The 24,617-nt window shown below is 42.6% G+C and overlaps 1 protein-coding gene across 4 annotated transcripts in view; it reads left to right on the top strand.

Annotated features, from left to right (window-relative positions):
* The window catches only part of tmem123 (transmembrane protein 123), a 135,864-nt gene that overhangs the window by 9,660 nt on the left and 101,587 nt on the right, over positions 1-24,617 (top strand). For all 4 annotated transcript variants that reach the window (XM_038817790.1, XM_038817791.1, XM_038817789.1 and 1 more), the window contains exons 2-3: positions 8,757-8,792; positions 21,692-21,871. In XM_038817790.1, the coding sequence (XP_038673718.1) occupies positions 8,757-8,792; positions 21,692-21,871 (216 nt within the window). The remainder of the gene's footprint in view (positions 1-8,756; positions 8,793-21,691; positions 21,872-24,617) is intronic.

Here is a 24,617-nt window from a genome sequence, read left to right as displayed (position 1 = left end):
ACAGGTTCAAATCCAGACAACCCAGATGGTGAAATTCAATAAAAACCTGGAATTAAAAGTATGAAACCATTGGCAATTGTCATAAAAACCCAGCTGGTTCACTAATGTCCTTTAGGGAAGGAAATCTGCCATCCTTACCTGGTCTGGCCTACATGTGATTCTTAACTGCCCACTCAAGGGCAATTAGGGATGGACAATAAATGCCGGCCCAGACTACAATGCCCACATCCCATGAGCGAATAAAAAAAAAAGATGAAATTTAGAAGTGTGAAGCAATGCTTTTTGGAAGGAAAATGAGAAAAGGATACAACTCTAAAGGAGTCGCAAGCGCAGAGATACTTTGGGGTATATGTGCAAATATTGTTAAACGTGGGGGTATATGTGCGGGTATTATTTAACGTGGAAGGGCAGATTGAGAAAGTGGTTGTTAAGAAATGTTGGGTGTTGGACTTTATAAGTGGAGGCATTGAGTACAAAGAGCAAGGAAGTTATAGTAAATCTTTAAAAACACATTTATTCAGCCTAAACTGAGTCCAATTTGGGCACTAGGAAGGATGCATTGGAGAGGGTACAGAAACGATTTACAAAATATTTTCAGGGTTGGGAAATTTGATTACATGGAGAGATTGGTAAAAATGGAATAGTTCTGCTTTGAGAAAAGAAGGCTGAGAAGCTATTTGCTAGAGATATTCAAAATTGCACAGTAAATTTCTGGTTTTGGCAAGAATGTTGGTGAGTTGCATTCCCTGAAAAAGGAACAAAGTCAACAACCCAACCAGCTTTGTCTCTCTTCTGTACCTTATATTGAACAATGCAGAGAGAAAAGACATTGGGCAAATGTTTTGTTTGCCCGCATATACCAGTAGAGGATGTTTGCATTTTTTAGAGTTCTAGAAATAATGGGAAGAAAAATTAATGTCATGAAAGCTGGTTGGTGTAAAAATATTTCACAACTGTTCTAGTACTATACTTTAATTTCAGGAGCAATGGCAAAATAAAATATATTGGAAAATATATTGGATTAACTGTCTCTTTCTCATTAATAAATCACTTTTATTTGTTGTGACTTCATTATTCTGTTCTAGAACTTTCACAATTTTGTTGTTTATGAAGTTAATTGATCATAGAACCTTTCCAATAACAAAATTAATTAATTAAAATATGTCCTAAAATCAAATTGAATATAATTTTGTTATGTTTCACAGAAAAAATGTTATTTTTTAAAGCAAGATCATACCTAGTGTATTCAAGATACTGGCATGTACAGGACCAGAGATAAATAAATTGCACTCCATCTAGCAGGTTCTGATGTCTCAGAAATATCCTGCATTATGTGGCACACTCCTATTTTTATTCTTTCAACTTGTTATACAACTCTCTCTCTTCCCCCTCTTTCTCTCTCTCTACCTCCCCTACTGCCTGCTTTAACAATCAATTCCTATTTCATACACTCCATACTGTTGCTTAAATCCAAATATTCTAAATATTTTAAAGACTTTTTCTACCTCGTATCACCTATACCTGTATAAACATATTGACACTTTGTCTATTTAAAAACTTAAGTATTTTTATAAGTTTACCCCTTGATTCCCATCTCGTGTATAAATAATATTCCTTGTAATTCAGATGCCTAATCTACCAAATTAATTAGCCTCTCTGCCTTCTTTCCAATACCTGGATGTTTGTCTCCATTTACTGATCTGATTTATATGTAGAGAGGCGGTATGTATGGTGGGATCCCCTAGCATTTTCATTGTATGAACCAATTGCATAAGGACTTCATTGTAAAAGGGCTGCTCCCTAATTTTACCTCTGCCCCAGCCAGCCACCAGCAACATATTGTCCATCCACCCATCCTTTTCTTGTAAAATCAATTTTTCTTCCCCCAACCTGTAAAGCACACATTTCTTTGTGAGGTCTGTCAAAATGATGCAAGTTGTTTTACATTTGATATAACAGTCATACCACACTATTTGTATCAATATGAAGTATCAACATAAAATCAGCTGGGAGAGCACTTCCCAGCTACAGGTTGTGTTTGCTGCTTGCTCCTGTTGGTGACTTGCAAACGTCTGGAGGCTACTGCAGCTGAGTTTGTTCACTGCTTGTTGCTGCCCTTTCTGATTGCCTACTGCCTCTTCCATTTGGGCTTACTTGCTGCTTTCTGAATGGAGGGAAGGAAGAAACGGGTAGTTGCCTTTTTTGGATTGGATTGGATTTGTTTATTGTCACGTGTACTGAGGTACAGAGAAAAGTATTTTTCTGCGAGTAACTCAACAGATCATTTAAGTACATGAAAGAAAGGAAAATCCATAATAGGGCAACACAAGTTACACAATGTAACTATATAAACACCGGCATCGGGTGAAGCATACAGGGGTGCAGTGTTAATGATGTTGGTCCATAAGAGGGTTGTTTAGGAGTCTGGTAACAGCAGGGAAGAAGCTGTTTTTGAGTCTGTTCTTGTGTGTTCTCAGACTTTTGTATCTCCAGCCTGGTTGAAGAAGTTGGAAGAGTGAGTAAGGCGAGTGGGAGGGGTCTTTCATTATGCTGCCCGCCTTCCCCAAACAACGGGAGGTTTAGATGGAGTCAATGGATGGGAGGCGGGTTCGTGTGATGAACTGGGCTGTGTTCACGACTCTCTGAAGTTTCTTGCGGCCTTGGGCCGAGCAGTTGCCAAACCAGGCTGTGATACAGCCAGATAGGATGCTTTCTATGGTGCATCTGTAAAAGTTGGTAAGAGTTAATGTGGACATGTCAAATTTCCTTAGTTTCCTGAGGAAGTATAGGCGCTGTTGTGCTTTCTTGGTGGTAGCGTCAACGTGGATGGACCAGGACAGATTTTTGGAGATGTGTACCCCTAGGAATTTGAAACTGCTAACCATCTCCACTTCGGCCCTGTTGACGCTGACAAGGGTGTGTACAGTGCTTCGTTTCCTGAAGTCAATGACCAGCTCTTTAGTTTTGCTGGCATTGAGGGAGAGATTGTTGTCGCTGCACCACTCCACTAGGTTCTCTATCTCCCTCCTGTATTCTGACTCGTCGTTATTCGAGATCCGGCCCTCTATGGTCATATCGTCAGCAAACTTGCAATTGGAGTCGGAACCAATTTTTTGCCACGCAGTCATGTGTGTACAGGGAGTATAGTAGGGGACTAAATACGCAGCCTTGCAGGGCCCCAGTATTGAGGACTTTTGTGGAGGTGATGTTGTGGTTTATTCTCACTGATTGTGGTCTGTGAGTCAGAAAGTCGAGGATCCAGTTGCAGAGTGAGGAGCCAAGTCCTAGGTTTTGGAGCTTTGATATGAGCTTGGCTGGGATTGTGATGTTGCAGGCGGAGCTGTAGTCGATAAATAGGAGTCTCATGTAGGAGTCCTTGTTTTCGAGATGCTCTAGGTATGAGTATAGGACCAGGGAGACAGCGTCTGCTGTGGACCAGTTGCGACGGTATGCGAATTGCAGTGAATCAAGGCGTTCTGGGAATATGAAGGTGATGCGCTTCATGACCAACCTCTCGAAGTACTTCATTACGACTGAAGTCCGGGCCACCGGACGGTAAGTCATTGAGGCACGTTGCCTGGTTCTTCTTTGGCACCGGTATGATGGTGGTCTTCTTGAAGCAGGTGGGAACCTTGGAGCAGAGTCGGGACAGGTTAAAGATGTCCACGAACACATCTGCCAGCTGGTCCGCGCAGGCTCTTGAGTGCACGACCAGGGATCCCGTCCGGACCCTTCGCCCCACGAAGGTTCACTTTCAGGAAGGCCGATCTGACTTCGGAAGCTGTGATGGTGGGTATAGATTTGGTATGGGCTGCTGGGGCACTCAACGGCGGATCGTGCTCGAACCGAGTATAGAATGCATTGAGTTCATCGGGGAGAGGTGCGCTGCTGCTGGAGATACTGCTCGGCTTCGCTTTGTAGCTTATTATGTTATTTAGGCCTTGCCACAACCGTTGAGAGTCTGTAACGGTAGTATGTGACTCTCGCTGGGTCTGATAGTCTCTCTGCATCTCTGATGGCTTTGCGGAGATCGTACCTGGATTTCTTGTATAGGTCAGGGTCACCTGACTTGAACGCCTGAGACCTATCCTTCAGTAGGGAGTCAATCTCGCGATTGAGCCATGGTTTCCGGTTGGGGAACGTACGTGCTGCTTTCTTTGGCACGCAGTCATCCACACATTTGCTGATAAAGTCTGCGATGGTGATGGCATACTCATTTAAGTTGGTCGCTGAGTTCTTAAATATGGGCCAGTCGACTGTCTCCAAGAAATCACTTCTGTTTCCTCGGACCAGCACTGCACAACCTTTTTAGCTGGATTCTCCCACTTGAGTTTCTGTTTGTATGCAGGGAGAAGGAGCACCGTATTATGGTCTGATTTTCCAAAGTGCGATCGGGGATGGAACGGTAGGTGTCCTTGATTTTTGAGTAGCAATGGTCAAGAGTGTTGTCGCTCCTGGTGGGACAGGAAATGTGCAGGTGGAATTTTGACGTTACACTCTTGAGGTTGGCCTTGGTGAAGTCCGTGGCCACGATGAACAAGGCCTCTGGGTGTTCTTTTTTTGTAGTTATTTATAACTGTGTACAGTTGGCAACAACCATAGGTTCACACCAGCGCTAACTGACGCCACCTTTAAAAAGTGGGGACGGGACGAAGGGACACTGACAGTCAGTGACATACACGGATGGCAGGATCACAACACTGGACGAACCGACAGAGAAATTCCAGCTAGCCAGGGGGAACGAACTAAGGTACTTCCTACGAAAGGAGATAAGGGCGTACCCATAGCCGCCACGACAGATATTACTGGAAGAGTTAATAGATGCAAGCATCTTAGATAAAGGGAACTGTAGCGACAAGAATGACCGACTGGTAGAAAGTGCCGACACCGTACTGGACGCAACAAGAAAGAAATGGAAGGAAGACCTGGGGATTGCAATAGGGTGGGGACTCTGGAGCAAAGCATAAGGTCAACTCCACCTCCATGTTCGCAAGGCTCAGCCTGATGCAACCAGAAGTGGTACATAGAGCTCACTTAACAAGAACCCGTATTCTTGGAGGTAGAGGATAGATGTAAACGGTGCCAAAGAGGCCCGGCCAACCACGCCCACATGTTCTGGTCTTGCCCCAGATTTGCAGGGTACTGGACAGCCTTCTCGAGGTCATGTCCAAAGTGGTGGGAATGAGAGTGGAGCCATGCCCGAAAGTGGCGGTCTTTGGGGATCAGACCAGCCAGATCTATTCCTGGGGAGGAGGGTGGACACCCTTGCCTTTGCCTCCCTGCCGCCTTAGAATCCTGCTCGGGCGGCTGGCGGTCAACAGCACCACCCAAAGCTGCAGACTGGCTGTCCGACCTCTCAGAATTTCTCCAAATGGAGAAAATCAAATTCGCCATCCGAGGGTCAGACAACGGCTTCCACAGAACGTGGAGCCATTCACCCAACTGTTCCGGGACCTGTTTGTGGCCAACGAACAAGCAGAAGAATAGCCAGATAGCCAAGAATCAGGGATAGCTAATGCTGAAGTGAACTTATGTGGAATATAATATTGGCGGCACTTCACAGTCAGGTATTCCAGGTCCTTTTATCTGGAGCGCAGCGAAGGGAGGATTTTGGCTGGCCTACTACCAGGCTGAGGATGCAGGATGGCTTGCTCGAGCAATCTGTGGTTGTTTTTAAAGGCCTGTTTTGTGTCTTGACTGTGTACTTTGTTCCGGACTTGTGGATCATCTGTTAATGCCTCCTGTGGCCCGGTCCTAGGACAGGGTGGTGATGGAAGATCAGACATCGATACTGCAAGAAGAGGGACAGCCCGGCTCGACTGTGCAATCCTGAGGTTTCATCAGGACACTTTAATGGACTACCTACCAGTGACTTTATGTTCAGTAGCCATCTGCTATTCCTGTTATGGGAGGCGTGTTAGTTGCTGGTGTTTCTTGGTTTCCTTTTGCACTGAGTTTGGTCTATGTTTGACGGGGTTGGGGGGGAATTGTACGATGGATATCATGTAACTGCGGATTATCTTTTTGCCAGTCACAGCCCCTCCTGCCTCCGTAGCCTAGGAGCCGCTGGAAGACACTGCTAGTGCTAGAGAGGAGGAGGTGCTTTTCGCTCTCTCTCCCTCCTCCGCTGTGCTCCAGATCGGTGAGACCTTCCAGTGGTTGGTTTCCAAGCGGCTTTCCACTGATGCAGGTCCACTGTAAGGGGGGGGGGGGGGGGGGTTTGAGATATTTTTGTACCGTTGGCATTGCATTGCTCTTTTGCTTGGCGGCTGTGTGCTTGTCTGCTGCGACATCTCTCACTTCTACGGCTTGGACCCCAGCAAATTACAGTGCTGGAGAAGGGATGGGGTGTTCTCTGTCCTGTATTGTATTCATGATGTGGAGATACCGGTGTTGGACTGGGGTGAGGACAGTAAGAAGTCTTACAACGCCAGGTTAAAGTCCAGCAGGTTTGTTTTGAATCACTAGCTTTCGGAACACAGCTCAGGATTCACCCAGGGAAGCTGTGCTCCGAAAGCTAGTGATTCAAAACAAACCTGTTGGACTTTAACCTGGTGTTGTCAGACTTCTTACTGTATTGTACTGGTGCCAATAACGGTGACAAATGAAATGAAAATGAAAATCGCTTATTGTCACGAGTAGGCTTCAATGAAGTTACTGTGAAAAGCGCCTAGTCGCCACATTCCGACGGGAATTGAACCGTGCTGCTGGCCTGCCCTGGTCTGCTTTATATGCCAGCGATTTAGCTCAGTGTGCTAAACCAGCCCCATGGTATATAATGTCTAGTGCGATATGTGGAATGTTAGATGGATGATTTTCAAATCTTTGTTACTTAAGTGGCTTCTCGTACACATGCCATGTCTCAGAAGATGATTATTGAATCACAATTCGATCAAACCTTGAAGCCTGAACAGTGTACCTGAATTCTAGAAGCGCCAGCAACATAAGAGACAGCAGCCAACAATCATTTAAGTTGGTCCGACCCCCTCGGGGGAACAGGATGTCCTGCCTTACTTCGATGACGGCTAGAAGCCTGTCCAGGCAGCATCCCCAAAACGAGAAGCAGATCTGTGTCCTGCCATATCGTGGGGGCTTATTTCCAGCACTAAGTGCCGTTAAATACTGGCCGCGATCTCGCCAACGCAGCCATTGAGAAACACCCCGCCAAGCGTGTCCAAAATCACACTTCGAAATTTTTCCATAAAATCGCGCCCATAGAAATAATGTGATAAAGAATATCAAGTTTTTAACTTTTCTTTTGTACCTTCAGTAATAACAAAATAATCACATTTTGATTAAGCACTAAAGTCTAGGATTTCTTTAAAAGTGAATTGTCTCAAGATACAGGAAATATAATTAAATATTGCATTGACAAGAAATCTAGTCTAAGAAGACATTGAAAATGAATTTTAAAGTAAATTAATTATGCGATTATACCATACTGTAATTAGAGGGTTTTTTCTTAACTGCAGGGATGTCCGACAAGGAAGTAGTTAGTTATTTAAGAAAATAAAAACAACTATCATTGTTTCCAAAATCAAAGAAATTCTGCGGATATAACAAACTGACCAATTCCTTAATTAATTCATATGAATTTGATTTTAAACGTCGCAGAATTGTAAGCAAATTAATATAGAAGGTTGTATATTGTTGGTGTGCAGCTTTTTGTATATCCACTCGTCTATAGCCTGCCAAAGCTGGGAAGATGGGTAATTAATCTGTTCCCACTTGGCTCGGACTTTTACTCATGTTATTTTTCAGGTCTGTAGTATAATGCTAAATCTGAAGTGTTTTATATGTATGTATGTGTGCAAATTGGGGTCCTGCTACATTAAAGGATCTTTATGGCATTTTCAACTTGTGGGAAAGGACTTGTCTGCAAGAGCTGCCCTAACGGTAACAACCGAGCTAAAACAATTTAAGATTAAATTAAAAAAATTAAATTAAAACTCCCCTTTCGGAACTAATAGGAAGAACAGGACTATTTTTCTGGGCTTTGCCAGGGGTATGCAGGTATCTCCTATCTAGACTAAGTCCCCCTCAACAATTCACCCATCCTTTCTTTGTGCTTACCTTGGATATGGGTGACAGTGTCTAGACCAGGGGTGGGCAAACTACGGGCCGTGGGCCGCATGCAGCCTGCCAAAGGTACTTCTGCGGGGTTACTTACTGGTATAGGGTGGATACATTGACTTGAGTAGGGTGATCATTGCTCGGCACAACGTCGAGGGCCTGTTCTGTGCTGTACTGTTCTATGTTCTATATGAGGCGCCCAGAATCATAACCGGGTGAAGTAATTATTTTACTTAATATACTATGCGGCCCTTTGTGAATTGTGAATTTCTGAATGTGGCCCTTGCACGGAAAAGTTTGCCCACCCCTGGTCTAGACCTTTTGAATTTTCACTGCTTTCTAGCTGCCAACCTTCTGGCCATATATAAAGGAGGTATGGCTGTTAAAAATGTCTGGACCACCCTCTGACTATTTTCAATGGGCCAGCTATTTTGCCGTGGAGTTCATGTTTCTTCAGCGATTACATACAAACTGCAACTTGGATGGGCTGGCATTTTGTTACCATTAGGACATGTTATTGAGTATCCAGGGATAATTGTGCCCAGTGAACAGGTAATTCAACAGAAGTGGGGAGGCATGACTAATTAAATTAGTGTATCAACACCTCAGTGCTGTACATTGTATTACTATATCATATCAAATTAAAATTATTTATGCATACCTTTTTTCTTTTTATGTTCTAGATTCAAGGACAGATAATTCAAGCCAAGCAACAAATGGTAAGCAAAAAAGCATAAGACCTTTTATGATTAATGTATGCATATAAAATTATTCACCTTTTACCCACTTAGATATTTGCTGCGACTCCTGAGGATAAAACTTATGATTTTTTGTTTTGCAGTGAACGACTGTAATATTTATTTTCTTTCTAATAGATGAAAAGGCTTGTGTGCATAAGTAACAGCGTAGTAAATGGTAGATTCAGTAATTTCTCAACAAGATGTTAGGAAACTATATTTTAAATAATGTATATTTGTATTGTTATAAGAAATAAGGTATAAGCTTAAGATTAATTTGTGAGCTAAGGGTGAAAACTTCAGTTACCTTCATATTAAAATAAGACGCTTACATGCTTATTTCACTTTAAACTTTGCTTGCATTGTAATTAAGCGTTTACGATGTAAAAACAATTACATGCCTTTTTTTAAAAACTAAGCTGTTGCTCAGCAACCAGAGGCCCACAATGAAAAGCAGAAGCAATTGTTTTCAGTCTGGAAGCAGGGTGTTTTTCACAGAAGTTGCCAGGACAGGCAGGACAACAGAGTACGGGGCAGAAAGCCAATCCCAGGAGCTAAAGAACAGAATGTTCCAGAAATCAGGGAATGAAAAGAGGAATCCAGAAAGAGTGAAATCAAGGGGACAAACAACAGGAAGTTGAACAAGGTACTGTTCACTGAAGTTAGAAATTGAGGGGATCCCAGTTAAAGACACAACTGTGAGATGCAGACCTGAGGAGTTAGCTGGTGAGAAGCCAGACATTGAAGTAATCCTAAAGTTGCTGATACCTGAATACAATCTGTGGAGCAGTAGTGTTTTGTTGGTGTGACTGGGTACCTGAGAGATTGTGTAAAAGATTGCATGCCAAAATTCCACAGACAAACAACCCTCTTGAGAGCAAACAATTCTCCTCATCTCTGTCTTAAAAACTGAACCTCATAGTCTTAAACTGTGGGCAGATTTACCGGCTTTTCATGCCGGCGGGAAATTCTGGTCCTACGCCAGCGCATGGGTTTCCCAGCGATTGACAATGGTGGGGTCGATAGGATCCTGTTGTTGGGCTGCCTCCGCCTCCGAAAAACATGTGCAGAGTGGTCGTTAAATCTAGCCCTGTGTCCCATTGTTCTAGTTCCCCACAGGAGGAAACATCCTCCTGGTATCCACCTTGTCAAGTCTCCCCAGGATCTTGGATGTTTCAAATGAGAAACCAACCAATAGGATAATACCTTCATCCCAGGAATGAGTCAAGAAACCTTCTCTGAACTGCATCTAACACAATATATCCTGTTTCAAATAAGGGGACCAAACTATACCTAGTGCCCAGATATGGTCTCGCCAAGGCCCATTACAACCTCAGTAAAACCTCACTTTTATATTCCATTCTCCTTGCAGCAAATACCAGAGTTCCATTTGCCTTTCTCATCATTTATTGCATCTGCTACTAGCTTTTATAATTCATCTACCAGGACACCCAGATCCCGCTGTACCAGAGTTCTGCAATCTCTCTTCATTGAAATGGTATTGCTTTTCTATTCTTCCATTTTCCCACGTTATATTCCCGTCTGCCAAACTTTGGCCGAATCACTTAACCAATCTATATCCCTTTGCAGACTCCCTACCTCCTCTTGACAATTTACTTTCCTACTTATCTTGGTGTCATTGGAAAATTTAGTTTCCACGCATTAGATTGTGACAGGTTAAGGCCCCAGCACTGATCCCTGTGACACTGCACTAGTTACAGCTTGCCAACCTGAAAAACGCATTTATTCCTACTCTCTGCTTCTTCTTAACTAATCCTTTATCAATGCTAATATGTCACTCCCTACACTGTTGCCCATTTTTTTCAGATTGTGGGATCTGGCTTCCCACTGCTACATAGGGGGCTTCCGATGAAGGTGCCTTCCTATTTGAGATCCAGCTGGTTCCTGTTCAGACGCGCCCATGGAAGTTCAATCTTCCCAGCAGCCTAAAAAGTGAGGGTAGTGTGAAACAGCCTTCAAGTGGCCAATATTTGGCCACTTAAGAGCCTCAATTGTGCAAGGGTGGACTTTCCACCTGAGGCGTTTCCTCGCCCCAGTTTAAAATCACTGGGTGGTCGGGGCAGATGGAAACCCGAAGGGAATCCTGCCCCTTCAATTGCATGCTCTTCCGCCACCCCTTCCACCTAAATTTGGATCCCAGATGGCGGAATTTGTTTTAGGCAAGTTTAAACAGCAGTATCTCCAGCTCTGTCCCTCCCCCTTGAAGGCTCCAAACTCTTCCAGGTGCTTAATGATCCCCTCCATGCTGCTTTGGGGATCCGCGACGTAGAGGAGCAGGTCATCTGCATAGAGTGAGACTCTGTGCTCTCTGCCCCCTCTCTGGATCCCCCTCAATTTTTCACCATTCTGAAGGCGATCCCAGTGGTTCGAATAGGAGCAGGGACAGCGGGCATCCCTGCCTTGTGCCCCTGTGCAGCTGGAAGAATTTAGAGCTGATGGTGTTGGGCCGCACGCTCGCCTTGGGAGCACTGTTCAGGAGTTTCACCCAGGCGGTGAATCCTGCTCTGAGCCCAAACCGCTCCAGTGTTTTTTTTTTTTAAATCTTGGTTTGAAAGACAACACAGCTTTTAGGAGGCAGTGCAGCTAAGCATTGTAAAAAGCTTGTGCGAAATGCAATTTTCTTTTGATTGAGGGGGGTAATTGGGACGAATTGGTTTTCAGCTTGGTGTGGAAATGTCACTGCTGGATGAAGTTAAGGCATCAATCAGAGCTTTTCGAAAAGCATTTTTCAGTTTCAGTTCCGATTCTGGCTGAAGCTGAGACCAAGTAATACAGTTGTTCTCCCTGTAGGTTAGTTAAAAGAGATTAACTGTCAAAGTAACGAAGACCTGTGCAAGGACAAGGAGGAGCTGAAATAAGCAAGTTCAAACAGCTTTTGAAGACATTCAGCGCGGGCTCTGCAGGGATTCAGACCGGAGTCAGATGTGTTCTGTAAAGCAATGTCAAGAGATCTCTTTCTCAAAGAATAACTGTAAAGCAGGCATTCTTCTGTTCCACTGGTATTTAGGACGTGAGATGGTCTATTTTCTTGTTGTTTAAGTGGGAATACAGATGCCAAGTAAGAGTACTGTATTGTCATGAGAGTACCTTCAAGAAATGGGTGTTTATAAATGGGTGTAGTGGGTACAGATATATAAATATCTGTAGTGAGAGTACCTTTAAGAAATGGGTGTTTATTACTGCAGTAATGTCAGAGTGAGTGGAGCTGGGCTGGCTGTCAGCTTTTTACTTTTGCTTTAGCCTGTTTGTTGCAGGGAGTGTTTTAGTTTCGTTTTCAGAGCTGGATAGCTGCAGTCACAGCCAGAAGGTGTATTAGAGTCTCTCTCTGTAATCTAAAAACTGTAAATGGATCCTTTGGTGATTTAAAACTAACAACTGCTCTCAGTAGTGACTTTAACCTGATGTGCTTCTGTTTAAAGGTTTTTGATGTTAAAAGGACAGCTTACTGATTACTTAGGGCAGCACGGTAGCATGGTGGTTAGCATAAATGCTTCACAGCTCCAGGGTCCCAGATTCGATTCCCGGCTGGGTCACTGTCTGTGCGGAGTCTGCACGTCCTCCCCGTGTGTGCGTGGGTTTCCTCCGGGTGCTCCGGTTTCCTCCCACAGTCCAAAGATGTGCGGGTTAGGTGGATTGCCCATGCTAAATTGCCCGTAGTGCCCTAAAAGTAAGGTTAAGGGGGGGGGGGTTGTTGGGTTACGGGTATAGGGTAGATACGTGGGTTTGAGTAGGGTGATCATGGCTCGGCACAACATCGGGGGCCGAAGGGCCTGTTCTGTGCTGTACTGTTCTATGTTCTAGTGTTGTATTCTTTGGGGGTTGTATTTGAATTAATGGTTGCTAAGATGTTCACTATGTTTTAAAAGGGTTAACTTGAGTTCATAGAATAAACATTGTTTTGCTTTATAAAATACTTTTCCATTTCTGCTATACCACACCTGTAGAGTGGGCCATGTGCTCCCCATACCACAATCTATTAAAAGTTGTGCGTCAGGTGAACTCCATGATACACTTTGGGGTTCTCTAAACCCTGGCCCATAACAAATTGGGGGCTCAAGGGGGATAAAAATCTATCTATTGGATTGGCTTAGTGAACTTAAAGACAGAGAGGGGTGAGCATATTGTGTGCTTGCTTTTCAGGTGTGGTATTCTAGTTTATGTAGGGAGTGTGTTGTGGACAATGGCTCTTCCAGAGTCTCAGAAGTTTTTGGGGGTGGAGACGGTCACACGCAGTACCTTGCGGACAGAGACTAAAAGCAGACTAGTAAATTTGGCAAAAACATTGCAGTTAACATTACCTGACAAAATACGAAAAGGAGAGGTAATTATGGCAGTGGCTAAGCATTTAAAGTTGCCTGAGATACAGTTTGACTCGTTGGAAATGGCAAAACTTCAGTTACAAATTAAACAAATGAAACATGAGAAAGAATTAAACCAGCTTGAATACAAAAGAGATAGAGAGGAAAAAGAACCAATACAGATCAGGGTAAAAGATAAAGAGAGAGAGTTTGAACTTCAGAAAATGGCCATGAAACATGGCAGTCAGTTCAAATTGGCAGGCGTAAAGGGAAACGTACAGTTGGATGATAGTGATGAGGATAGTGAGAAAGAGCGTCATAGTCGAAGGCTTGGTGGGGATCTATTTGAATATGTCCAAGCATTGCCAAGGTTTGATGAGAAGGAGGTAGAAGCCTTTTTCATTTCATTTGAGAAGGTAGCTAAACAAATGAAATGGCCACAGGACGTGTGGGTATTGCTGAATCAAACAAAGCTGATAGGTAGGGCTAGTGAAGTGTTTGTATCACTACCGGAGGAGGTATCTGGAATGTATGAGGAGTTGAAAAAATCCACCTTAGATGCATATGAACTAGTGCCTGAAGCCTACAGACAAAGGTTTAAAAATTTAAGGAAAGAATGGAGTTTGAAAGGATCAAACAGTAATTTTGATAGGTGGATAAGGGCTTTGAAAATAGATCAAACGTATGAGGCTCTCAGAGAAATCATACTTTTGGAGGAGTTTAAAAGTTCAATTCCTGATGTAGCGAGAACTCATGTGGAAGAGCAGAGGGTTAAAACTGCGAGATTAGCAGCAGAAATGGCAGATGATAATGAATTAGTTCATAAATCAAAGTTTGGTTTCCGACATCAGCTTCAGCCTGCGAGGGATAGAAACTAGGAACATGAGAAATACTCAAGTGGCAACGGTAAAGGTGATCTGATAGGAGATAATAAGGAGAGTGTACCTCAGACTAAAAAAGAAATCCAGGACGGAAAAGAAATGAAAAGTTTCAAATGTTTGCTCGGTAATAAACTAGGCCATGTAAAGTCAGTGTTTTTGGTTTTAGAAAAGCACTGGGAAGGCTGATGTGATAAACAGGATAAGACAGTGGGGTTTGTTAAAGTGGTAAAGGAAAGCCCAAGTGAAGTGAAGGAGGTGCAAATGATTGTACAGCCTGATCAAGAGATGATTGATAAGAAGGTGACAGATCTCTTTAAAGAATTTACTTGTGTGGGTAAAGTTTACTCATGTGTATCAAGAGGAGCAGGTAAAGAAGTCACAATTTTAAGAGATACGGGAGCTAGTCAATCTTTCATGGTAAGAGATGAGGAGTTATGTAGTTTGGGAAGAATATTGCCAGAAAAGGTGGTAATATGTGGAATTCGGGGCGAGAGGAGTAGTTTTCCATTATATAAGGTAAGGTTGGAAAGTCCAGTGAAGAGTTGTGAAGTGGTAGTAGGAGTAATAGAGAAACTATCTTGTCCAGGAATACAGTTTATCTTGGGTAATGATATAGCTGGATCGCAGGTGGGAGTGATGCCTAATGTAGTTGATAAGCCAGTGGAAAATCGGACAACTGAAGTGTTGTAGGACGAATATCCTACGATTTGTCGGAATTGTGTATTAACAAGGTCGCAAAGTCACAGGTCAAGACGAGGAGAAATGAAAGAGTGAAGTTGAAGTGCAGTTATCAGAAACTATTTTTGATCAGATGGTTGAAAAAGAACAAGAACAGGTGGAGGATGAGGTGGATATTTTTAGTTCAGGAAAATTGGCGGAATTACAACAGAAAGATATAGAAATAAAATGGATGTATCAGAAAGCATATAGGGAAGCGAAATCGGAGTGTATACCAGAATGTTATTACCATAAAAGTGATGTCTTGATGAGAAAATGGAGATCTTGACATATGCAGGCGGATGAAAAGTGGGCAAAAATTCATCAAGTAGTATTGCCAGTAAGGTATAGAAAGGAGGTGTTGCGAGTTGCACATGAGGTACCAGTGGGCGGTCATTTGGGAATAAGGAAAACTCGAGCTAAAATCCAAAAACATTTTTATTGGCCTGGACTACATAAAGATGTAGTTAAATTTTGTCAATCATGTCACACACGTCAAGTGCCAGGGAAACCTCATGCAGTGATAAAACCAGCGCCCTTAATACCCATTCCAGCATTTGAGGAACCCACAAGAGTCCTAATTGATTGTAGGACCGGTTCCTAAAACAAAAAGTGGGAATCAATATCTTTTGACTGTAATGGATGTGTGTACTAGGTTTCCAGAGGCCATTCCAGTACGTAATATTACAGCTAAAAAGATTGTGGAGGAGTTACTTAAATTCTTTACTAGATATGAACTACCCACAGAAATACAATCGGATCAAGGATCAAATTTTACCTCTAGGTTATTCAAAGAAGTTATGGATAGCTTAGGAATAAAACAATTTAAATCAACTATGTACCATCCAGAATCGCAGGGTGCGTTAGAAAGATGGCATCAGACATTAAAGACAATGTTGAGGGCTTATTGTCAAGATTATCCATAGGATTGGGATAAAGGGATTCCATTTGTACTGTTTGCAAGTAGGGATGCACCTAATGAGTCAACCAAATTCAGTCCTCTTAACTAATTTTTGGTCATGAGGTAGTGGGCCACTTAAATTGATTAAGGAAAAATTGGTGAGTGAGAAATCTGAAATTACATTATTGAATTCCGTGTCAAATTTTAGGGAATGATTAAATAGAGCAGGTGAATTGGCTGGACAACATTTAAAAGTTGCCCAAAATGTGATGGAACGGATAGCGGACAAGAAATCCAAAGTTCATAGTTTTGCTAGTGGAGATAAAGTTTTAGTATTGTTACCAGTGGTTGGTGAACCTTTAAAAGCTAGGTTCTGTGGATCTTATCAGATTGAAAGGAAATTGTGAGGTGAATTATGTGGTAAAAACACTAGATAGAAGGAAGACTCACCGAGTGTGTCATGTGAATATGCTTAAAAGGTACTTTGAAAGGGAAGGAGAGAAAAGGAGGTTTTAATGATTCTAACTCAAAAGTGATAAACCAAATTCAGATGACTGTGAATTTGACATACCTCAAATTAAATTGGAAAACGAGCATGTTCTTAAAAAAATTGGGATAAATTGGGAAAAACGGACTGACCTGAAAGAGTTATTGATATCACATGGGCAAGTTTGTGGAGATAAATTGGGAAGTACTAAATGGCTATACATGATGTAGATGTGGGAAATGCTGTTCCAATCAAACAACATCCATATAGACTTATCCCTTTAAAATTGGCACAGGTTAACAAAGATTGAGAGTATACTTAAAAATGGCATAATTGAAGTGGGTTGCAGCCAATGGAGCTCACCCATAGTGATGGTACTAAAACCGGACGGTACCCAACAGTTGTGTGTGGACTATAGAAAGGTTAATGCAGTGACAAGAATGGACTCTTATCCTATCCCACATTTGGAGGATTACAATAAGAAAATGGGACAATCCACTTTTATTTCCAAACTGGATTTGCTTAAAGGTTACTGGCAGGTACCTTTATCCGAAAAGGCAAAGGAGATTTCAGCTTTTGTGATTCCAGTGGTATATATCAATTCAAAGTTATGCCATTTGGCATGAAAAACGCCCCAACCACATTTCAACGGTTAACTAAGAAAGTTGTTTCAGGGTTATCCAATTGTGTGGTATACATCGACCTGATAATTTTCAGCCAGACATGGAAAGAACATTTAAAACATCTGATGGAGTTATTCGATCAACTTCAGGAGGCGGGTTTGGTGATAAACCTCGCCAAAAGTGAATTTGGGAAAGCCCAAGTCAATTTCTGAGTTTCCGATACCCTCGAGACGAAGGGAAATAATGCGATTTCTTGGCATAAGTGGATTTGATCGAACATTGGTGAAAAGTTTTTGTAGCGTAGTTGCTCCACTGATGGGCTTGCTGAAGAAATGTCGAAAATTTCAGTGGACAGCGGACTTTCAACAAGCATTTGACGGCCTGAAAGCTGTGATAACCAATGCTCCTGTGTTGGAGAATTACAAGGGACTCTGTGATTAGATTGAACTAAAGTATCTGACTTTAAAGAAAAATGCCGAGGCGTAGAGAAATGGACGGATTGTGCAGAGACCTTCTTGAAGGATTCCAGTTGGAGGAAAAACAAAAAATGGGCTGTATTGTTGTACCTGTTTGCGTGTGTTGTTTTTTTTTCAAACTAAAAAGTATATTTACTGTGTGCATTTCTTAAAGGATGGTGAAAAATGAAACTATCTTGAAGTTGATTTTTTTTTTCTTGGGGGGGGGGGGGAGGGAGGTGTCATGTGAGAACCTTTAAGAAATGTGTGTTTATAAATGGGTGTGTATGTAAATATCTGTAATGAGAGTACCTTTAAGAAATGGGAGTTTATTACTGCAGTGATGTCAGAGTGGGTGGAGCTGGGCTGGCTGTCAGCTTTTTACTTTCATTTTAGGTTGTTTGTTGCAGGGTGTGTTTTAGTTTCGGTTTCAGAGCTGGATAGCTGCAGTCACAGCCAGAAGGTGTATTAGAGTCTCTCTCTCTAATCTAAAAACTGTAAATGGATCCTTTGGTGATTTAAAACTAACAACTGCTCTCAGTAGTGACTTTAACCTGATGTGCTTCTGTTTAAAAGTTTTTTTTCTAAAGTCTTCTAGATGTTAAAAGGACAGCTTACTGATTACTTAGTGTTGTATTCTTTGGGGGTTGTATTTGACTTAATGGCTGCTAAGATGTTCACTATGTTTTAAAAAGGTTAACTTGAGTTCATAGAATAAACATGGTTTTGCTTTAAAAAATACTTTCCATTTCTGCTATACCACACCTGTAGAGTGGGCCGTGTGCTCCCCATACCTCAATCGATTAAAAGTTGTGGGTCAGGTGAACTCCATGATACACTTTGGGGTTCTCTAAACCTGGCCCATAACAGTATTCACTTTGTTGAGTAGTATTGTTTAAGGGGTCATTGCAAGCTATTTTCGGGTGTGATGTTAAAGATTTTAACACTGTGTTAGTAATAAAGTTTTAATCTACCCTATCCCTAGTTGAGAAATCATTCCTGGAGCAACATATCCTTTCCTCACAGTCATACAAAGTTAAAATAAAATATTGGAGTTTCGGTCCAGTATCATAACTATTGGTGGGATCTAATCTGGGTCGTACTAGTCTTTACTACTGTTGTCTTTGCCAAAATAACCAAGTGAGATATGTAATAATGCAGGATAATTCCATAAATACCAATCTGACCTTACCTATCCATGCTGCAGTTTCAATCAAGATATAAATAGTCACGGGTCTCTAGATCTGGAATATTTTAAAGCAGATTGCAGGGACCGACAACCATTCTGTCTGGACATCAGACCTGAGACCTTTATTCTGGTCTGTGTGGCTCATTGTCATGCCACATACTGCATTAATCACTGAGCCATTCAGGGCATTCATTCTGTTGTTTTCCACTGACAGGAAAAGGCCATCGGCAGTTGATGCAGCCACTCACCTACTGGCAGAGTCCGCAGGAGTCCCTGGCTAGTAGATGCTTTCTAATGGAATGGATTAGTTCCAAGATTAGTCTGAAGCCACAATTTCCATTTGAAATGGAAGGAGGTGCCCTGAGCCTTATCCTGTCATACTTGATTCCAGTTTTGGTGTTGAAAGTATTAAAATCTTTATCTTCCATGCAGTATAGAAACCAAAGCCTTTTAAAGGTGGCAAAGTTATTTATATCATTTATTTGTGCTCTAAATATGTATGTTTACTATTCCTGAAGTATCAAGGATGTTTTATTTGGTGCCTACATGTGGTCCGTGTCTGTTGGCTACCTGTTGAAGTGATTTTAGCACGCTGGGTGATCATTATTTTATTAGCCCGCATAGGTCAGGCCAAATTTAACCACAAAAGCTGACTGTTCCTTCATGTTACGCCAAATTGAAATGCAAACCACATGGAACAAAAGAGTACTGTAAATATGTGATGGGGTTCCCAGTGCCTGAGCAGGTCACCATAGCAAATTTATTTTCTGTACAATACTCAATAATTTTGAAATTCTTCAGTTCAAAAGAATTTGGGTTTTCCAGCATTTTGCTCACTTCTGGTTTTCCTTCTTCCTCTCTTTTTCTCTCCCACTGTATTTCTTCTCTTATCCCACTGCCAATTATCAAGTAGTAGTTGACAAAGTATGAGAAGATTGGAAAAAATCGCTATCAATTTTCAACTGTTCTAAATCGGACTCGTGTTTGGCCAGAGATATATTGCAACAAGATTCAAATTTAAAGACATTTTGTAAGGGCGGCACGGTTGTGCAGTGGTTAGCACTGCTGCATCACGGCGCCGAGGACCCGGGTTCGATCCTGGTTTCTGTCCATCTGTAGTTTGCACGTTCTCTCCGTGTCTATGTGGGTCTCCCACAACCCAAAGATGTGCTGTGTAGGTGGATTGACCACGCTAAATTGTCCCTTAATTGGGAAAAACGAATTGGGTGCTCTAAATTGGTTTAAAAAAAAAGGATATTTTGTAAACATAAGACCATAAGACATAGGAGCGGAAGTAAGGCCATTCAGCCCATCGAGTCCACTCCACCATTCAATCATGGTTGATTTCAACTCCATTTACCCGCTCTCTCCCCATAGCCCTTAATTCCTCGAGAAATCAAGAATTTATCAATTTCTGTCTTAAAGACACTCAACGTCCCGGCCTCCACCGCCCTCTGTGGCAATGAATTCCACAGACCTACCACTCTCTGGCTGAAGAGATTTCTCCTCATCTCTGTTCTAAAGTGACTCCCTTTTATTCTAAGGCTGTGCCCCCGCGTCCTAGTCTCCCCTGCTAATGGAAACAACTTCCCTACGTCCATCCTATCCAAGCCATTCATTATCTTGTAAGTTTCTATTAGATCTCCCCTCAACCTCCTAAACGCCAAAGAATATAATCCCACGATCCTCAGACGTTCATCGTATGTTAGGCCTACCATTCCTGGGATCATCCGTGTGAATCTCCGCTGGACCCGCTCCACTGCCAGTATGTCCTTCCTGAGGTGTGGGGCCCAAAATTGCTCACAGTATTCTAAATGGGGCCTAACTAGTGCTTTATAAAGCCTCAGAAGTACATCCCTGCTTTTATATTCCAAGCCTCTTGAGATAAATGACAACATTACATTTGCTTTCTTAATTACGGACTCAACCTGCAAGTTTACCTTTAGAGAATCCTGGACTAGGACTCCCAAGTCCCTTTGCACTTTAGCATTATGAATTTTGTCACCGTTTAGAAAATAGTCCATGCCTCTATTCTTTTTTCCAAAGTGCAAGACCTCGCACTTGCCCACGTTGAATTTCATCAGCCACTTCTTGGACCATTCTCCTAATCTGTCTAAACCCTCCACCTATCTTTGTATCATCGGCAAACTTGGCCAGAATGCCCCCAGTCCCGTCATCTAGATCGTTAATATATAAAGAGAACAGCTGTGGCCCCAACACTGAACCCTGCGGGATACCACTTGTCACCGGTTGCCATTCCGAAAAAGAACCTTTTATCCCAACTCTCTGCCTTCTGTCTGACAGCCAATCGTCAATCCATGTTAGTACCTTGCCTCGAATACCATGGGCCCTTATTTTGCTCAGCAGTCTCCCATGAGGCACCTTGTCAAAGGCCTTTTGGAAGTCAAGATAGATAACATCCATTGGCTCTCCTTGGTCTAACCTATTTGTTATCTCTTCAAAGAACTCGTTTAACAGGTTTGTCAGGCACGACCTCCCCTTACTAAATCCATGCTGACTTGTCCTAATCCGACCCTGCACTTCCAAGAATTTAGAAATCTCATCCTTAACGATGGATTCTAGAATTTTGCCAACAACCGAGGTTAGGCTAATTGGCCTATAATTTTCCATCTTTTTTCTTGTTCCCTTCTTGAACAGGGGGGTTACAACAGCGATTTTCCAATCCTCTGGGACTTTCCCTGATTCCAGTGACTTTTGAAAGATCATAACTAACGCCTCCACTATTTCTTCAGCTATCTCCTTTAGAACTCTAGGATGTAGCCCATCTGGGCCCGGAGATTTATCAATTTTCAGACCTTTTAGTTTCTCTAGCACTTTTTCCTTTGTGATGGCAACCATATTCAACTCTGCCCCATGACTTTCCTGAATTGTTGGGATATTACTCATGTCTTCTACTGTGAAGACTGACGCAAAGTACTTATCAAGTTCCCCAGCTATTTCCTTGTCTCCCATCACTAGATTACCAGCGTCATTTTGGAGCGGCCCAATGTCTACTTTTGCCTCCCGTTTGTTTTTAATGTATTTAAAGAAACTTTTACTATCATTCCTAATGTTACTGGCTAGTCCTCACATGTCCTCAGGAACTTTTATTTTATTTTAAAATTACTTTTGAGTTACTTATAAATTTCTCTGGGCACAATTATTTGCAGTATTTAATACTTCAGCTACTTCTGGGTCAGTTTCTAATATGTATTATATTGATGTGTATATTCTATAATGCCTGAAGGATGTCTTTCTGTGCAATCCATTTATGATCCATTGATTTGTTTTTTTTCTTTCTGCTACTAGCTACTTCTATCCCAACAACTCTGCAAACAATCATTCAATCTCAAAACACCACAGCAATTATGCGTACAACCACCAATACTGAGAACACCACAACGGTGCATTTAACCAGTAGGTCAGCAACTACCAAATCTGGAAAAAGCATTAGAACCACTATCACAGCAACTACTGCGAATAATACAAGTATGTACCTTTAAAGAGGATGGATTTTAGGGTTAATCTATATTTCTTTGTCTAATTAGTGTATGATCATATAATACATTTAAAAGTTATTGCTACCGATTTTAACATTGAGTTTTGCTCATTATATCATTGCTCATTTGTTAGTGCTCTTTGGGGGGGTTTAAACTAATTCAGCAGGGGCATGGGAACCTGGATTGTAGTTTTGGGGTATGGGAGATTGAGAGTATAGAGGTCAGGAGCACAGATTTGACTTCGCAGGAGGGTGCCAGTGTTCAGGTAGGTGGTTTGAAGTGTGTCTACTTCAATGCCAGGAGTATACGAAATAAGGTAGGGGAACTGGCAGCATGGGTTGGTACCTGGGACTTCGATGTTGTGGCCATTTCAGAGACATGGATAGAGCAGGGACAGGAATGGTTGTTGCAGGTTCCGGGGTTTAGGTGTTTTAGTAAGCTCAGAAAAGGGGGAAAAAGAGGGGGAGGTGTGGCGCTGCTAGTCAAGGACAGTATTACGGTGGCGGAAAGGATGCTAGATCGGGACTCTTCTTCCGAGGTAGTATGGGCTGAGGTTAGAAACAGGAAAGGAGAGGTCACCCTGTTGGGAGTTTTCTATAGGCCACCTAATAGTTCTAGGGATGTAGAGGAAAGGATGGCGAAGATGATTCTGGAAAAGAGCGAAAGTAACAGGGTAGTTGTTATGGGAGACTTTAACTTTCCAAATATTAACTGGAAAAGTTATAGTTCGAGTACATTAGATGGGTCGTTCTTTGTACAATGTGTGCAGGAGGGTTTCCTGACACAATATGTTGACAGGCCAACAAGAGGCGAGGCCACATTGGATTTGGTTTTGGGTAATGAACCAGGCCAGGTGTTAGATCTGGAGGTAGGTGAGCACTTTGGAAACAGTGACCACAATTCGGTGACTTTACGTTAGTGATGGAAAGGGATAAGTATACCCCGCAGGGCAAGAGTTATAGCTGGGGGAAGGGCAATTATGATGCCATTAGACATGACTTAGGATGTGTAGGTTGGAGAAGTAGGCTGCAAGGGTTGGGCACACTGGATATGTGGAGCTTGTTCAAGGAACAGCTATTGCATGTTCTTGATAAGTACGTACCAGTCAGGCAGGGAGGAAGGGGTCGAGCGAGGGAACCGTGGTTTACCAAAGAAGTGGAATCTCTTGTTAAGAGGAAGAAGGAGGCCTATGTGAAGATGAGGCGTGAAGTTTCAGTTGGGGCGCTTGATAGTTACAAGGAAGCGAGGAAGGATCTAAAGAGAGAGCTAAGACGAGCAAGGAGGGGACATGAGAAGTCTTTGGCAGGTAGGATCAAGGAAAACCCAAAGGTTTCTATAGGTATGTCAGGAATAAAAGAATGACTAGGGTAAGAGTAGGGCCAGTCAAGGACAGTGGTGGGAAGTTGTGTGTGGAGGCTGAGGAGATAAGCGAGATACTAAATGAATACTTTTCGTCAGTATTCACTCAGGAAAAAGATAATATTGTGGAGGAGAATGCTGAGACCCAGGCTATTAGAATAGATGGCATTGAGGTGCGTAGGGAAGAAGTGTTGGCAATTCTGGACAAGGTGAAAATAGATAAGTCCCCGGGGCCTGAGGGGATTTATCCTAGGATTCTCTGGGAAGTCAGGGAAGAGATTGCTGAGCCTTTGGCTTTGATTTTTAGGTCATCATTGGCTACAGGAATAGTGCCAGAGGACTGGAGGTCCCTTTGTTCAAGAAGGAGAGTAGAGATAACCCCGGTAACTATAGGCCGGTGAGCCTAACGTCTGTGGTGGGTAAAGTCTTGGAGAGGATTATAAAAGATACGATTTATAATCATCTAGATAGGAATAATATGATTAGGGATAGTCCGCATGGTTTTGTGAAGGGTAGGTCATGCCTCACAAACCTTATCGAGTTCTTTGAGAAGGTGACTGAACAGGTAGACGAGGGTAGAGCAGTTGATGTGGTGTATATGGATTTCAGTAAAGCGTTTGATAAGGTTCCCCACGGTCGGCTATTGCAGAAAATACGGAGGCTGGGGATTGAGGGTGATTTAGAGATGTGGATCAGAAATTGGCTAGTTGAAAGAAGACAGAGAGTGGTAGTTGATGGGAAATGTTCAGAATGGAGTTCAGTTACGAGTGGTGTACCACAAGGATCTGTTCTGGGGCCGTTGCTGTTTGTCATTTTTATAAATGACCTAGAGGAGGGCGCAGAAGGATGGGTGAGTAAATTTGCAGACGACACTAAAGTCGGTGGAGTTGTAGACAGTGCGGAAGGATGTTGCAGGTTACAGAGGGACATAGATAAGCTGCAGAGCTGGGCTGAGAGGTGGCAAATGGAGTTTAATGTGGAGAAGTGTGAGGTGATTCACTTTGGAAAGAATAACAGGAATGCGGAATATTTGGCTAATGGTAAAATTCTTGGTAGTGTGGATGAGCAGAGGGATCTCGGTGTCCATGTACATAGATCCCTGAAAGTTGCCACCCAGGTTGATAGGGTTGTGAAGAAGGCCTATGGTGTGTTGGCCTTTATTGGTAGAGGGATTGAGATCCGGAGCCATGAGGTCATGTTGTAGTTGTACAAAACTCTAGTACGGCCGCATTTGGAGTATTGCGTACAGTTCTGGTCGCCTCATTATAGGAAGGACGTGGAAGCTTTGGAACGGGTGCAGAGGAGATTTACCAGGATGTTGCCTGGTATGGAGGGAAAATCTTATGAGGAAAGGCTGATGGACTTGAGGTTGTTTT

Source organism: Scyliorhinus canicula, chromosome 14 (genome assembly GCF_902713615.1).
Source record: "Scyliorhinus canicula chromosome 14, sScyCan1.1, whole genome shotgun sequence".
NCBI lineage: Eukaryota > Metazoa > Chordata > Chondrichthyes > Carcharhiniformes > Scyliorhinidae > Scyliorhinus > Scyliorhinus canicula.
The sequence above is the reverse complement of the archived record's forward strand: the minus strand, read 5'-3'. Positions and strand labels throughout refer to the sequence as shown.